Source organism: Bufo bufo, chromosome 5 (genome assembly GCF_905171765.1).
Source record: "Bufo bufo chromosome 5, aBufBuf1.1, whole genome shotgun sequence".
NCBI classification, from domain to species: Eukaryota; Metazoa; Chordata; class Amphibia; order Anura; family Bufonidae; genus Bufo; species Bufo bufo.
The window spans coordinates 129,626,502-129,644,345 of NC_053393.1; the positions used below are offsets into that span (position 1 = coordinate 129,626,502).

A 17,844-nucleotide genomic window follows, 5' to 3' on the forward strand; every position below is an offset into this window, starting at 1 on the left:
AATGACAGGGGGTGATCAATGACAGGGGGGTGATCAGGGAGTCTATATGGGGTGATCAGGGGTGATTAGGGGTGATCAGGGGCTAATAAGGGGTTAATAAGTGATGGGGGGGGGGTGTAGTGTAGTGTAGTGGTGCTTGGTGCTACTTTACTGAGCTACCTGTGTCCTCTGGTGGTCGATCCAAACAAAGGGGACCACCAGAGGACCAGGTAGCAGGTATATTAGACGCTGTTATCAAAACAGCGTCTAATATACCTGTTAGGGGTTAAAAAAAACACATCTCCAGCCTGCCAGCGAACGATCGCCGCTGGCAGGCTGGAGATCAACTCTCTTACCTTCCGTTCCTGTGAGCGCGCGCGCCTGTGTGCGCGCGTTCACAGGAAATCTCGCGTCTCGCGAGATGACGCGTATATGCGTGACTGTGCGCAGCGCTGCCACCTCCGGAACGCGATCCTGCGTTAGGCGGTCCGGAGGTGGTTAAGGTGAAAAATGGCAGGGTCCTGAAGGGGTTAAATGGGTTCTCTCTAAAGCAAATAGGTTTTATTGTGTATATAAAGTTAATACAAGGCACTTACTAATGTATTGTGATTGTCCATATTGCCTTCTTTGCTGGCTGAATTCATTTCTCCATCACATTACACTGCTTGTATCCAGGGGTTACGACCACCCTGTAATCCAGCAGCAGTGGTCATGCTTGTACATAACAGGAAAAAGCTCCTGCCTATGTGCACTCCCATGTTCCTGGTCACCAGAGATGCTAGAGCCTTTTCCTATATGCAAGCATGGCTACTGCTGCTGGATTGCTGGATGGTTGTAACCATGGAAACGCAGCATATAATGTGATGAAAAAACGAATCCAGCCAGCAAAGGAGGCAATATGGACAATCGCAACACATTAGCAACGGTCTTGTATTAACTTCATCTACACAATAAATCCAGTTTGCTGGAGTGAGACAACCCCTTTAATTTTTCTGCCTCCTTTATTACGTATACACAGGAATTACTTTATGAATACGTTCACTTATCCTTCTCTTCTTCCTACCCCTTTTTTCACAGAACAATCAAGGATCACATTATCTGAAGGTGTACTTGCGAGTGCGGCCTTTTTCAAAGACAGAGCTTGCTAACAATGAATCCCAGGTAGATTTCTAAAATACAATCTTAGTCTTCATTGTAGGTCAATCTTTTAATTTATTTAATTTTTTTTCCATAGAAAAACTTTGACCAATATAACAAATACATTTTTCAACAGGTTCTTATGGATCCCATTAGCTCAGTTATTGTCACATCTCTACTGTATGCCATAGATGTCAGATGTGGGTCTAACATCTGGGAGTCACTCCTGTCTCCAGAATGAGGCACTGACATGACCAGAGCACACTACAGGGTCCGCTATATACGGCTTTGTGACTCCTAAAATTAATAAAGTTGCTGTGCTAAGCTATTTTTGGATAACCCCATAGCAGTGAAGGGAGAGCAAGTGCGGTCACTTCTCCATTTACTGCCGAGGCTTCTAAAAATAGCAGTCAGCAGTGAATGGTGGGAGGCCTACATGCACTGCTTGCTCTCCCACAGAGGTGGCACCCACACCTGTCTGACATTTATGGCATGTCCTGGTAATATGCCATCACTGTCCCATCCAGATGGGGAATAATCCTTTTTAAAGTTATATACACTCACCTAAAGAATTATTAGGAACACCTGTTCTATTTCATTTTTAGGGGTGTGGTCCTGGTCAAGACAATCTCCTGAACTCCAAACTGAATGTCAGAATGGGAAAGAAAGGTGATTCAAGCGATTTTGAGCGTGGCATGCTTGTTGGTGCCAGACGGGCCGGTCTGAGTATTTCACAATCTGCTCAGTTACTGGGATTTTCACGCACAACCATTTCTAGGGTTTACAAAGAATGGTGTGAAAAGCGAAAAACATCCAGTATGCGGCAGTCCTGTGGGCAAAAATGCCTTGTGGATGCTAGAGGTCAGAGGAAAATGGGCCGACTGATTCAAGCTGATAGAAGAGCAACGTTGACTGAAATAACCACTCGTTACAACCGAGGTATGCAGCAAAGCATTTGTGAAGCCACAACACGCACAACCTTGAGGCGGATGGGCTACAACAGCAGAAGACCCCACCGGGTACCACTCATCTCCACTACAAATAGGAAAAAGAGGCTACAATTTGCACGAGCTCACCAAAATTGGACTGTTGAAGACTGGAAAAATGTTTCCTGGTCTGATGAGTCTCGATTTCTGTTGAGACATTCAAATGGTAGAGTCCAAATTTGGCGTAAACAGAATGAGAACATGTATCCATCCTCTGATGGCTACTTCCATCAGGATAATGCACCATGTCACAAAGCTTGAATCATTTCAAATTGGTTTCTTGAACATGACAATGAGTTCACTGTACTAAAATGACCCCCACAGTCACCAGATCTCAACCCAATAGAGCATCTTTGGGATGTGGTGGAGCGGGAGCTTCGTGCCCTGGATGTGCATCCCTCAAATCTCCATCAACTGCAAGATGCTATCCTATCAATATGGGCCAACATTTCTAAAGAATGCTATCAGCACCTGGTTGAATCAATGCCACGTAGAATTAAGGCAGTTCTGAAGGCAAAAGGGGGTCCAACATCGTATTAGTATGGTGTTCATAATAATTCTTTAGGTGTGTGTGTGTATATATTATATTATAATATAATATATTAATGCAGCTGCAGTAATTCCTTTGACCTTTCATTTGTATTTGTATTTTAGGATTGTGTAACAATAGAAAACTCTGAGATTGTGGCTCTCTGTGCTCCAAAAGACTCCTCTACGATGAAAAATTGTGAACGAGGCATTGGGCAGTCAGTGCATAAGTTTACTTTCACAAGGGTAGGTAGTGCCACTGACTGTACCTGACGTGTTACTGATTCATATAGGTTATTGCATACGATTTGCACAATGCTCTTCACTGCACAGATCTACGGAGAGGAAACGACACAGGAAGAATTTTTTGAAGGCACCATGAAAGACTTGGTGGTTTCTTTTGCTAACGGGCAGAATGGACTTGTCTTCACTTATGGTGTCACGAATGCTGGAAAAACCTTTACAATTCAAGGTATTTAATGCTGTCCGTGTGTAGTGTAATTATTTTTATATTTTTTGTTTCCTTATATTATAAATACACACGCCTATTTTTGTGTATGTAATGTATTATCTAAAATTGTGTTCAGTATATGGTTGTCAAATTTTGCATGAAAAAGCAACTCATGAATGGCGTTGGGGGGACACAGCACCATGGGTATATGCCTAGCTGACACTAGAAAGGAAATGTGTTGGCTCCACCCAGATGGGCTACACCCTCTGCACAGACACTAAACTAACCAGTTTTAGTCTAGTGTCTGTAGGAGGCAGACATGACCTGTTCTGTTATTTATTTTTCTCGGCCTGCTGCAGGATGGGGCTTCATCGTGAATACCCACTTTAGTTGTACCCCTTGCGGCTGCGTACTGAGTACCTCACCAGTCACCCAGTCCCCCATTACTGCATCTGCAGTGGCATGCCGGTAATCCCATGTATGTGCGAGTCTGCCGAAGGGGTGACCCTGCGGCGCCTAAAGACGCCGGATGGTAAATATTCTCCCTGCTTCCCTGTCCCATGGGGTCTCTGGTTACTCCCAGGACAGGTCTGAGGCTTGTAAGAAAGAAGATGGCTTCGGCAGCATACCGCAATATCAAAAGAATTCTTTAATCGTACCTCCAGACACAAACGGCAACGTTTCGACTGTACACCAGTCTTTGTCAAGCCTAATAACATCAATGCTGATAGGCATATATATACCCCCCACATAAAATACACACCCCGTTACATCATCAGTACAAATCAATGCATAATAGAATACATATGTGCACATTCCAACTTACAGCTCATGACATGTCTACCAAGCTCGTGTTGTTCACCTCAGCGTTCCCTTGTCTGTATTGCGCAGCCGCGTCGCAACACATTTGCATACCCGGAAGTATCATCCGTCGCCATGGCACCCGGCAGCGCACGTGTCTCTAGCCAATGGGCTGCCAGAGGCACCCACTGACGTCACAGCCTGCGCGTCCACCCCGTGACACTCACCCAAGCGCCCGCCTCCGTGCGTCAATAACTTAGGTCACATGGGGTACGCAGCCAATGACAACACAGCGCGAGCAATGGCGCCATGGTAACGATGACGCCACGGTCAACGCTACTAACTGTAAAGTAAATATGTGCAATCCGTATCCAAAGTGAACAGGTCTATGCACTATGAAGCCCCTGTCCACAGCGATGATCACCTGGTTAGAAAAAGGCATCAATCCGGACTGCATATATTCACACACATGACAGAAATGGAAAAAATACATATCATAACAAGTGTGGTACACAGTAGCCACACTTAGCCACAGTCTGGACAATGTATCCCATATCACATAAAGATCATAACCCATTGTCAGATAGATTAAGGATTGTTCCCCCGGGGATGCGTTACATATAAGTTTAAAAACATGATGTCCCTATACTGTGAGGACAAAACAGTGACAAATATCAATCAATGGATGAGACATTGAACTCTATATTCAAGCCAAAAGGTTGTAGGGACCGAAGGGTATGGATCCATTTAACTTCCTTTTTCCTCAGGATTCCCTTCCTGTCCCCACCTCTTCTCAAATATCCTACGCTATCGATAACTCGATGTCAATTGATTGATGGAATGTTTGCAATCAATGAAATGTTTTGCAACCGGTTTGTCGAGTGCACCTGTTCTTATTGTGCTTTTGTGTTTGTTAATTCTTTCCCTCAATTCCATTGTGGTCTCACCCACATAGATCAAACTACATGGGCACTGTATCATGTACACCACATCTGTGGATTTACATGTATAGTGACCTTTGATCTTAAACCGTTTACCACTGTATGGATGTGTAAAACCGTCACCTTTCATGATGCCACCACAGTTGCAACAGGAAAGGCAAGGGAAATTACCATTCCTCAGTGGTGCTAGTCTTTTCTGTCTATCGATGTCCTTCCCCCCTATATCCGCCTTCACCAATCTATCACGTAGGTTGGGGCTCCGTTTGTATGCCATCATTGGGGGAACTGAAAATTCAGTGACTGCAGGCAATCCTTTCTGCAGGATCTGCCATTCCTGACGTAGGATGGTGGCTATATTGCCGCTATCACTCCCAAAGATGGATACAAATGGAATTCGGGGGGTCTCCTGTTTTTGTGGTTTCCTTATCAAAGTGGAGCTGCGTTCCATAGATATAATTATATGTTTAGTACGGTTGATCAATTTGGTGGGATAACCTCTCTTACTGAACTTATTGCACATCTCATCCACCCTAAATCCAAAGAGAGTGTCATCTGATATGATACGGCGTACCCTAAGTAATTGACTCCACGGTAGGAAGCTTACCTTATTCTGAGGGTGGCTACTGTCATACATTAACAAAGTATTCCTGTCTGTAGGTTTTTGGAAGAGATCAGTACAGATCCTCCCATTGCGCACCTGAATTCGGACGTCAAGGAACTGCAGCTCACGGGCAGAATGCATCACGGTGAACTGCAGGTCCCAGACCCCAGAATTCAGGTGTGCATGAAATTCATCCAACTCGGGTACAGTACCCGTCCAAATCAGGAAAATGTCGTCGATGTAGCGCCACCAGCACAGAACTCTCTCAAAAAATATGGAGCGATACACAAGCCGATCCTCTACCTCCGCCATGAAGATGTTTGCGTAGGTGGGGGCCACATTGGACCCCATCGCCACACCCCGCTTTTGCTGGTAGAAGGTGTCCCCAAAGAGAAAATAATTTCTCCTCAGGACCACCTCCAGGAGGGCGAGGATCAGCCGGCGCGCCCCAGGAGAGAGTTCTGTGCTGGCCAGGGCCACATCGACGACATTCAAACCATAGGAGTGATCAATGGATGTATACAGGGATACAACATCAAAACTCACAAGCAAAAACTCCGCCGGCAAGTCAAGTGAATTCAGCTTTGTCAGGAAATGGCCCGTTCCTTGACGTCCGAATTCAGGTGCGCAATGGGAGGATCTGTACTGATCTCTTCTAAAAATCTACAGACAGGAATACTTTGTTAATGTATGACAGTAGCCACCCTCAGAATATGGTAAGCTCCCTACCGTGGAGTCAATTACTTAGGGTACGCCGTATCGTATCAGATGACACTCTCTTTGGATTTAGGGTGGATGAGATGTGCAATAAGTTCAGTAAGAGAGGTTATCCCACCAAATTGATCAACCGTACTAAACATAGAATTATATCTATGGAACGCAGCTCCACTTTGATAAGGAAACCACAAAAACAGGAGACCCCCCGAATTCCATTTGTATCCATCTTTGGGAGTGATAGCGGCAATATAGCCACCATCCTACGTCAGGAATGGCAGATCCTGCAGAAAGGATTGCCTGCAGTCACTGAATTTTCAGTTCCCCCAATGATGGCATACAAACGGAGCCCCAACCTACGTGATAGATTGGTGAAGGCGGATATAGGGGGGAAGGACATCGATAGACAGAAAAGACTAGCACCACTGAGGAATGGTAATTTCCCTTGCCTTTCCTGTTGCAACTGTGGTGGCATCATGAAAGGTGACGGTTTTACACATCCATACAGTGGTAAACGGTTTAAGATCAAAGGTCACTATACATGTAAATCCACAGATGTGGTGTACATGATACAGTGCCCATGTAGTTTGATCTATGTGGGTGAGACCACGATGGAATTGAGGGAAAGAATTAACAAACACAAAAGCACAATAAGAACAGGTGCACTCGACAAACCGGTTGCAAAACATTTCATTGATTGCAAACATTCCATCAATCAATTGAGATTTTGAGTTATCGATAGCGTAGGATATTTGAGAAGAGGTGGGGACAGGAAGGGAATCCTGAGGAAAAAGGAAGTTAAATGGATCCATACCCTTAGGTCCCTACAACCTTTTGGCTTGAATATAGAGTTCAATGTCTCATCCATTGATTGATATTTGTCACTGTTTTGTCCTCACAGTATAGGGACATCATGTTTTTAAACTTATATGTAACGCATCCCCGGGGGAACAATCCTTAATCTATCTGACAATGGGTTATGATCTTTGTGATATGGGATACATTGTCCAGACTGTGGCTACTGTGTACCACACTTGTTATGATATGTTTTTTTTCCATTTCTGTCATGTGTGTGAATATATGCAGTCCGGATTGATGCCTTTTTCTAACCAGGTTATCATCGCTGTGGACAGGGGCTTCATAGTGCATAGACCTGTTCACTTTGGATACGGATTGCACATATTTACTTTACAGTTAGTAGCGTTGACCGTGGCGCCGTTGCTATCGCTGTGTTGTCATTGGCTGCGCATGTGACCTACGTTATTGACGCACGGAGGCGGGCGCTTGGGTGAGTGTCACGGGGTGGACGCGCAGGCTGTGACGTCAGTGGGTGCCTCTGGCAGCCCATTGGCTAGAGACACGTGCGCTGCCGGGTGCCATGGCGACGCATGATACTTCCTGGTATGCAAATGTGTTGCGACGCGGCTGCGCAATACAGACAAGGGAACGCTGAGGTGAACAACACGAGCTTGGTAGACATGTCATGAGCTGTAAGTTGGAATGTGCACATATGTATTCTTTTATGCATTGATTTGTACTGATGTAACGGGGTGTGTATTTTATGTGGGGGTATATATATGCCTATCAGCATTGATGTTATTGGGCTTGACAAAGACTGGTGTACAGTCGAAACGTTGCCGTTTGTGTCTGGAGGTACGATTAAAGAATTCTTTTGATATTGCGGTATGCTGCCGAAGCCATCTTCTTTCTTACATGTATACCATATGGCCTGATGGATCAAGGGCCTACGGTTAGGCTGCTGCATTGAAATAAGACGCATTATCGTGAGACCGCACAGTGCTGCTTCTACAATACTATTTGCTTCTAGGTCTGAGGCTTGTGACTAATCCTCCCCTTCCGCTGCCTCGTGGGACACCTCTGACTCTGATTCCGGATTGGAGCAGAGCACAGCCCTGTCTGCGGCCATGCAGGATCTCATCAGGGCAGTTAGGGACGCTCTTCACATGCAGGAAGACCCCTTCCTCTTCGGCTCAGGAATCCGTATCATTCCTCAGTTCCTGGCGCCCTGCTTTGGTTTTCCCTAACCGTGCGGATCTCGACACACTCCTGGCCAAGGAGTGGCGTCACCCAGATAGGCGACTTCAGCCTGCAAAGAGTTCCCCACTTTTGGCCAGGAGGTGGGATTCACGTTATTGTGGGGGGGGGGGGTTGCACTTTTTTCCAATCCCCAGTCTGCAAAGCCAACATCTGCATGATTGTTTTCCCCTGCTTGGGTCGCCTCCTCGAGTGGGGGGGGGTCGTTTTTTTTCACCTTTCAGGATCACTGGGGCTCAAGCGTGGACGACGCTTGGGTTCTGGAGGTAGTTTCCTCCGCATACAAAATAGAATTCTCCCTTCCCACAGGTCTGTTCTTCCAATTGTCGCCGCCCTGGTCCCCCTCCTGGGTGGCCACTTTTTTCAGGCCATTCATTCCCTTCACGCGCATGGAGTGATCGTCCCTGTTCTGCCCTCTGAATGTTTTCAGAGGTTTTACTGGAATCTCTTCACTGTTCCCAAGAAGGACTGTTCTCTTCGCCCCATTTTGGATCTGAAGGCGCTCAATCATTTTGTCTTTGTCACTTTCGCATGGAGTCCCTCAGATTGATGACTGCTTCCCTCAAGGTGAGCGAGTTTGTCGTCCATCGACATCCGGGATGCTTATCTTCATGTCCCCATAGCTCTGTCTCATCAGGGGTACTTTCGCTTCGTGGTAGGTTCTCTGCATTTTCAATTCGTGGCATTGCCCTTCGGCCTAGCATCTGCTCAGAGTGTCTTTACAAAGGTGTTGGCTCCCCTCGTCGCACTTCTCCGTGTCAGGGGAGTTGCAGTAATTCCCTACCTGGATGATAGTCTAATGAAGGCTCCGTCCTGGGTGGACAACCTGTCCAGCCTCCACATCACCCTGTCTGGGCTCTCCTTGTTCCCAGCCAGAGGATAGATTTCCTGGGCATGGTCTTCGACACTCTCCTCGGACGAGTGTTTCTTCCCCAGGACAAGGTGGTGGCTCGCCTTTGCGAGCAGTGTCCTCTGTCCATCAGGGCGTGCATGCGCGTTCTGGGCTGGATGGTTGCCTCCCATTCCTTATGCCCAATTCCACACCCGATCCCTTCAGCTCTCAATTCTTGCCTGGTGGAACAAGTCTCAGTCAAGCCTCGATCGCCCGATCCGCTTTTCCCCTCAGGTCCGCCGGCACTTGTGTTGGTGGCTGAGCTCCTGAACCATCTCCCTCGGCATATTCCCTCCCCCCCCCCGTTGGCAGGTGATCTTCCCCAGTGCCAGCCTAGCAGGTTGGGGGGCAGTCTTTGGGTCTCTCACAGCACAGGGTCAGTGGTTGGTACTAGAGATCTCCCTGCAGATCAATATCCTGGATCTCAGGGCCATTTTTCTTAGCTCTTTCCTGTTGGACTCTCCTCCTCCGCTGTCTTCCCCTCCGGATTCAGACGGACAACTCCACTGCGGTGGCTTATTTGAACCACCAGGAGGCCACCAGAAGCGTGGCGATACTGAAGGAAGCCTCTCGCATCCTGCGGTGGGCAGAGGGACACGTTCCCACTCTCTGGTGTCCACATCCCTGGAGTTGACAATTGGGCAGCAGACTTCCTCAGTCGCCAATGTGTCGACCCAGGCAAGTGGTCTCTCCATCCAGAGGTGTTTCAACAGCTCTGTTGGCGTTGAGGAATCCCAGATGTGGATCTCTTTGCCTCCAGTCTGAATCACAAACTTCTGCTTTGTTTCCAGGTCTCGGGATCCTCAGGCTCTTGCGGTAGATGCCTTAGTGCTCCCATGGTCCCAATTCAGTCTCCTGTATGTCTTCCCTCCTTTTCTTCCTCGGGTACTCAAGCGCCTCAAAATAGATTGGGTTCATATTGGTGGCTCCGGACTGGCCCCGCAGGGTGTAATACACAGATCTCCTCTTTCTGCTCGCCGACACCCCATGGCAGCTATCACTGCATCCCGCGTTTACATCGGCTTCATTTAACGGCGTAGCTGAAGCAGCGGTCCTGAGGGTTCTACGGTCTGAGTCAGTCATCCAGACTATGCTTCATGCACGTAAATCCCAGTTGGCCAGGATCTACCATCGTACCTGGAAGTCTTATTTTGCCTGGTGTGAATCTGGCAAGGTTCACTCTCTCTTTCCTTTTTTCCGTCCCTAGGATTCTTGCCTTTCTTCAGGCCGGCCTTGAGAAAGGTCTCCGCCTGGCCCTCCCTCAAAGGTCAGGTCTCGGCCTTGTCTGTTTTCCAAAGGCCCTTGGCTTCTCATTCCCAAGTGAAAACTTTCCTTCAGGGGGTGGATCATCACGTTCCCCCCCCCCCACCTTCCGTTTTACAGTGGAACCATGGTATTTGAAGCTGGTCTTGGATGCCCTTCAGTCCTCTCCCTTCGAGCCTTTGAAGGAGATCTCCCTTTTCTTAATCTTTTTAAGGTTGCCTTTCTAGTTGCGATTACCTCCATTCGCAGATTCTCTGAGCTGGCGGCGCTCTTGCCGGTCCCCCTTTTTAGGTTTTTCACCAGGACAAGGTTGTCCTGCGCCCAGTTCCCTTCTTTCTTCCTAAGGTTGTTTTCTCATTCAACATTAATGAGGAGATTGTACTGCCTTCATTCTGTCCCAACCCCTCTCATCCCAGAGAGACGTCTCTCCATCGTCTGGATGTGGTTTGGGTGCTCCGGCTGTATCTCCAGTTAACGGAGTCCTTCGGTCGTTCTGACTCCCTCTTTGTCGTCCCAGAGGGCTCACAAGCCTCCAAAGCCACAATCATTAGATTCGGTCGTCTGTCAAGGAAGCATATGTGGCGGAGGGTTGTGATTCCCCCTTTACGGTTGACCGTTCACTCCACTAGGGCGGGCTGGGGCATCCTGGGTGGTCCGGCATCTGGCCTCTGCCTCCCAGGTCTGCAAGGCCACCACCTGGTTCTCTGTTCACACCTTCTCCAGGTTTTACCACATCCATTCCTTGATCTCTGTGATGGCAGTTTGGGTTGCGAGGTTCTGCAAGCGGCTGTGCGCTAGGCTTTTCGCATGGCTGTTTCTTACTGCTCTTGGGGACTGCTTTGGGACGTCCCATGGTGCTATGTCCCCCAATGCCATTCACGAGAAAAATTGATTTTTGTACTCATCATAAAATCCTTTTCTCGTTGGATCCATTGGGGGACACAGATCCCACCCTCGTTGTTTTCTTTCTTTGTTCAGGTTTTCGGGGTTTCCTGAGACTCTTCGATAATGGTCCTCTTTCTGGTTTAGGACATGTTGGCTTCACTTTTCGCTCTCTATTTTGGTGCTCCTACTGCTTTTGTTCCAACTGGTACGTTTTAGCCCATCTGGGTGGAGCTAACACTTTCCCTTTCTAGTGACAGCCTCCTAGTGGCAGCTGGGCATATACCAATGATGCTGTGTCCCACAATGCATCCAACGAGAAAATGGTTTTACGGTAAGTACAAAAATCAATTTTTTTTTCTCCCCCCCCCCCCCCCCCCCACATGCCATACCTGGCATTTTGTTAGAGGGCTCTGAAAAATTGACAATTGTGCAGTAAAACAGTAGATAAATATGATGTTTATACACAGACTGTTAAATTGATTGTGTGTGGTGTGTTTTTTTTTTTTTTTGTTTGTTTAATCCTTAGGGACACCAAAAGATAGAGGTATTCTGCCTAGATCACTGGACGTTGTCTTTGGTCATATTAGAGGTCGGCAGTATGTCAAGATGAATCTAAAGCCGTATCTTGGCAATGATATTATGAAACTGGATCCTGCTCAAGTAAAGCAAGAAGAAGTCTTAAAAGCAGCTCTGTTTTCCAGTCTAAAAGAGGTTGGTACTTGGAAACCTAAAGCTTTAGGTCCTACTGTTTCTGTTGTACTAGCTGTCCACAAGATGGCAGCAAAGGAATTCTAGACGCTGTGGAGCTGCTATATTACAGAATGATGGATTGATTTTGTGTGTTTAGAACAGACCTATATTTTGGTTACTGTGCAGATATAGTAAGTATACACATCTGCTGGTAACGTGCTCTATATATGTATTTTTTTATATAGGTTCATTGAATGTTTACAGGAGGCAAATTGCCCTAACGTTCGTTCCCAGTCATTGGCCTGTGTAATTGTCTGAACAACAGTTTTCCCATTTGTTTTTGCATCTTGTATGACATAAAAATCATCTTTTGGCGGAAGATCCCCCTATAAACGTGTTAACGTAAATAAAAACTCATGATAAGTAACAAATTAACTTGGATCAACTTGCTATATAGTCAATACTTCTTACAAACAGTAAAGCACCTTTTAGGCTATGGTCTCGTGGTCAGGTTTCCTGATGCAGCAGGCAGCACATTATAGAGCAGGAGATGCTGAGCATATTAATCTAGTTTTTCTGGGAAAATATTCAGTGTAAATTCCTGCTCATTCTGGGCTTTGATGTCAAGGAGAGGGTCCCATCAGTGATTGCCTTCCATGACTGTATACAGAGAGAGCTGTCAGTCACTGATAAGACCGCCTCCTTCACTTCAAAGCCCAAAGCAGGAATTTATAAATACATTTTACTGAAACTTTGCTCATAAAATTATATATCAATCTGCTCAACTCGTCCTGCTCTTTAACATGCTACCTGTAGGTTACATTGCATATTCATGGTGACTGGTGGGGACTTCAGAGCTGCACCCGGATATATTCCCTTTTTTCAGCAGCCTCTCTGAGATGAGCATCAAAGGTCTATAGCGCAGGGCAAGGGCTTTTGTGTTTACAAGCTTACACTGCTAGGCGGAGGCTACAAACATTTCCTAGCAACCATCAGTGAAAAACACCTTGCACCCGGACTGCAACCAGGTTACATCCTAATGCAATGTGTTTTTAAAGGGAACCTGTCACTGGGATTTTGTGTATAGAGCTGAGGACATGGGTTGCTAGATGGCAGCTATCCGCAATACATAGTCCCCATAGCTCTGTGTGCTTTTATTGTGGAAAAAAAACCTCTTTTATACATATGCAAATTAACCTGAGATGAGTCAGGGACAGGACTCATCTCAGGTTCATTTGCATATGTATCAAATATTTTTTTTTAAACAATAAAAGCACACAGAGCTATGGGGACTGGGTATTGCGGATGTGCTAGCGGCCATGTCCGCACCCATGTCCTCAGCTCTATACCCAAAATCCCGGCGACAGGTTCCCTTTAACATAAGCTCCATTTACTTCTATGGGGCCAGGGCTGGGTGAAAAACTCAGAATATAGAACATGCTGTGATTCTCACCCAAAGCATTAATAATAATAATAAAAAAATAAAATTAAAAACTCGTGTGCACAGACCCATTGAAATAAAAAAGGATTCAGTGCGGGTGCTATGCATTCACTTCATGCATCGCACCTGTGTGGAAAACTCGCTTGTGTGAAAGAGGCCTAAAGCTCCTTGGTACTCATTTTGCAGGTGCGCACGAACAATTCATAGGAAATGCTAATAGATGGCTATAATTGTATTCCAGGATGGTATGAAAACTCTTACTAGTTCTGGTAATCTGCGAAGTCTGGTTTATGAAGATGCTTTAGCTGATGATCAAGGTAAATCAGACACTGGTTCCGCTTACTGAGCCATTTGAGTTTTGTGAATCCCAAGAACTGTGGGGTGTTTTCAGTTGTAAACTAATAATACTAATGTATAATTCTAGGATGTAGTGACCAAAATCAGTTCTCTGCTTGGATATCTTTCTTTGAAATCTACAATGAATATGTGTATGACTTACTGGACCAGTTCTCTACATCAAAGAACCAAAAGAGGGCAACACTGAAGATTTGTGATGATCAGTTAGGCACTTCTTATGTGAAAGGTAGTGTGTGTTTTGTAATCAAATGTAAATGCTTTACCATGCACTTACTGCATCTGCAGTGGCTCCTTTCTTAGAGCTCACTGAGGTCACATGACCTGTGATGTCAGCTTCTGTCCCTGCCCTGATGTTTCGTGCAAAAGCCTGAGCGCAGCTCTGTATCACTGTGCTGGCAACCCCCCCCCCCCCCCCCTTCCCCCCCCTGCACTGCCATCTGCTGCTGTCTGCTCTCTCCCTGGATTCTTCAGGAAAAACTTTAACCCCTTCAGCAGCACAGACTCGGGGCAGAAGGCTTTGAGTAGCTGCAGGCAGTGAGCAGACAAATGTTGGGCACAGAAGCTGACAGACTGGAGAAGTTCTGCAGAGCATTGCACAAGCAAGAACAGGTAGGGAGAAGATCCTGTGTGTGTCAGCGGTGTCATTGTACAGCTGGGAGTCGTAGTCTTACACATACAACATGCTGCTCAGTATCCCCGCAGGCAGACATGTCACTCAGGGCAGCACTGTTGTTCATTCCCTTTGCAGAGTAGGAGGGGCACAAAAACCTCAGATTGTTATTGCAGGTAAACAAAAGACCAGAAGAGAACCAGGGAAATAAGGAAATATTTTTGCCTTAAACTTGCTTAGCTTATATATTGCTGCCAATCAGATTTACAGAATATATAATTTTAATTTTTTTTCCATAACTCAACAACCCTTTTAGCTAGAACACAAACAGTAGTTGTCATATGACAAGATGGCAGCTAACAGATTTTAGGGTGCTGCCACATCACTGTTTTTGACTTGTAAATTCATGTGTCTTTACGGTCTTAAAATACCATTGCCATTATTGGTCAGCATGTAATAACTGGCCACATCCCTTTTTTTTCTTTTTTCTTTTTTTTTTTTCTTTCCCTCTCTCTAACATAAGACATTTTTGACAAACAGCTTTCTCGTACTTTTTTCCATTGGGGGACACAGACCATGGGTATAGCTTAGAGGTATTAGTAGCAGGGACACTATGCAAATACAAAAGAGCTCCTCCTCCTCGGGCTATACCCCCCGACTCCACCAGGAGGAACTCAGTCTTTGCTTAGTGTCTGGTGAAGGAGGTTGACACTTTTTCATTCGTCTCCCTTTTGTTATTTTTCTTCCAGCTGGGGACGCAGGTCGGCATTGCGCCTTCCTGGTCCCCCATGGTGTGCCCGCCGCAGTTTGTTGGACGTTGCCAGGCTGCCTCCATTATCCCCCCAAGAAGGCAAGTGGATCCGGGCTCGACCTGTCAGCTCTGGCATCCCACCAGCTCCTGGGTCACCTGCTGCCACACTCCACCAGAGCACTGCACTCCTGGGCAAGGAGTCAGATGTCTGAAGAGCATATTAGTATGAAGCTGCACCTCTGTGTGTCCCCCCCCCCCCCCCCCCCCCCCCCCTCCCTCCCTCCCTACCTACCTCTATGCTCTAAGACCTATGGGCCTCCTGGGTGAATGGGGATCTAGGTGGCATTGTTGTTCTGTCTGGGGCGCAAGCGTCATGGAGGCACTTAACAGGACGTCCCTGCTCCTTCTCTGGCGGCATATCATGTCTGAGCGGCGCCGCTTTATCTCACAAGCGGAGCACTTCCCCCTCCGGTCTCCGCTTCTCTGGGCTTGCCATCCCCCTTGCTGGGGACGCCTTACTTTAGTTTTTTCCACGCTGAGCGGCGCCGGGGGCCATTTTACTTCCCTTCTTTAAACAGAGCTCTTTTTGCGCTCCTATGACGCGGCCGGGGGGCTTAGCCTTATCGTGTCCGGGGGCGGAGCCTAATCGGACCTCCGGCTCCTTCCTGCACTAAGTCTGGTAAGACCTCTTCTCAGACCCCAATGGGGTCCTGTTGGAGTGTCTGCTCCCACTTTCAGTCACTGGTGCCTGTGCCTCCTGCCCTGCCTCTGGACAGAATCGCCTTTCTCCCCCTTCTCTTGCCCAGTCCAGCCCCCCCCCGGTCACTACGGAGCCTGCGGCCCCCACTTGGGCATCTGCCATGTCCAGCGCGGCCGCTGATTTGGCCCTGTTCGCCAAGGCAGCCATGTCTTTCATGGAACGTATGTCCGTTTCCAATCCTGCGGCGCCAACCACTCCGTCCCCTCACAGTGGTTCCTGCAGAGGACGCCTGACTACTAAGAGGCAGCGTGAGCGACAGCATCCCTCCTCGGATGACTCCGCTTCTCCTCCTCGGCTAGAAGCTTGCTCAGACTCCTCTCCCCCCCCACTTAGGGAGCGCAGGTCTGAAGGGGAATTGTCCGGCTCGGACGAGGTCACGGAGCGGGACCTTCCGCCAAAGCTCTCCACCATGGTGGCTGATCTAGTAGCAGCTGTCTGTGACACCTTTTAATCTCCAAGGGGATTCTCCTCCTTCCACTAGGAGGGAGTTTGCCCTTTTTCCTCCCAAAAAACCGGAGGCTACTGTCTTTCCAGTCCATGAGGAATTTTCTGCTGTCATAGCCAGGGCATTCCGCCACAAAACGCATGGATACTCTCTATCCTTTCCCGGCGGACAGTGAGGAGAAGTGGTCTTCTCCCCCTAGGGTGGACCCCCCCCCCTTCCCCGGTAGCCAGGTTGCCCAAAAACACGGCCCTCCCTGTCCTGGACGGCTCCTCTCTGCAGGACGCTGCGGACAGGCGCCTAGATTCTCTGGCAAAATCCATATTCTCACTGGCGGGCACGTCCCTGCGACCTGCCTTTGCCTCGGCATGGGTGGCCAGAGCTCTCTCAATGTGGCTGCAGCGCCATCACCAGGACCGCATTTCGGCCCTCTCGGTCATTCAACGCAGGGAGGTCTGGTTGAAGGTATGGGATGCTGACGCTTCCTCCAAGCGTTCCCTTGCGTACCTCCCCTTTGAGGGATCCAGACTTTTTGGGGCTCAACGGGATGAGTTCATCTCTGCCGCTACTGGGGGCAAGAGCACTCTCCTTCCCCAGGCTAGGGCTAAGCGCCCCTTTCGGCGAGGACTTCCGGTTCTCGGTACCAGTCCTTTCGCCGCTTCTCTATGAACAAGTCGTCTCCTACTTCCTCTGCAGGAGGGTCACATGACTCCCACAAGCAGCCCTCTTTCAAACCCCAGCCTACCTGGCGCCCGAGGACACAGTCGACCTCGCCCTGCCGCTCCCAAGCAATCTTCTGCATGAAGGGGCGCCCCCACCCCTCGTGGTGGGGGGCCGCCTGCTTTCTTATCAGCAGGTTTGGACTCGTGTTCAGGACGCATGGGCTCTAGAGATTGTAACGTCTGGTTACAAGATAGAGTTCGCGTCCAGACCACCGGAACGTTTTTTCCCTCTCGCGTTCCGGGGGATCCGATCAGAGCCTCAGACCTCTTAATGGGCAGTTTTCTTCCCTTCTGGACCGGGGGGGTTATTACCCCCGTTCCTCCAGAGGAACAGGGCACAGGTTTTTATTCAAACCTGTTCGTGGTCCCAACAAAAGCGGGTCGGTGCGTCCGATCCTGGACCTAAAACTGCTCAACAAATCTCTACGGGTGCGAAGATTTCGATTGGAATCCCTCCGCTCCGTTATTGTTTCTTTTCTTCCAGGGGAGTTCCTCGCGTCCGTGGACATCCAGGGCGCTTATCTGCATGTTCCGATCGCAGAATCTCACCAACGATTCCTGCGCTTCGCCATTGGGGCTCGTCACTATCAGTTTGTCGCCCTTCCTTTCGGGTTGGCAACCGCCCCTTGGGTCTTTACCAAGATCCTGGCACGATCATGGCGCTTCTTCGTACTAGGGGCATTCCTTTGCTGCCCTATCTGGACGATATCCTGATAAAAGCCCCCTCGCTTCTGCAGGCCGAGGACAGCGCCCGGATCACTGTTCAGACTCTAGAACAGTTCGGCTGGATAATCAATTTTCCAAAGTCCTCTCTGCTCCCATTCCCAGAAGCGCCCCT

The 17,844-nt window shown here is 48.1% G+C and overlaps 1 protein-coding gene across 1 annotated transcript in view; it reads left to right on the plus strand.

The window, feature by feature from the left end:
- LOC121001628 (kinesin-like protein KIF20A) overlaps positions 1–17,844 on the plus strand; it is a 132,729-nt gene that overhangs the window by 30,807 nt on the left and 84,078 nt on the right. Inside the window, exons 2-7 of the mRNA XM_040432795.1 lie at positions 1,057–1,140; positions 2,757–2,876; positions 2,964–3,102; positions 11,760–11,944; positions 13,606–13,681; positions 13,789–13,947. Of these exons, the coding sequence (XP_040288729.1) occupies positions 1,057–1,140; positions 2,757–2,876; positions 2,964–3,102; positions 11,760–11,944; positions 13,606–13,681; positions 13,789–13,947 (763 nt within the window). The remainder of the gene's footprint in view (positions 1–1,056; positions 1,141–2,756; positions 2,877–2,963; positions 3,103–11,759; positions 11,945–13,605; positions 13,682–13,788; positions 13,948–17,844) is intronic.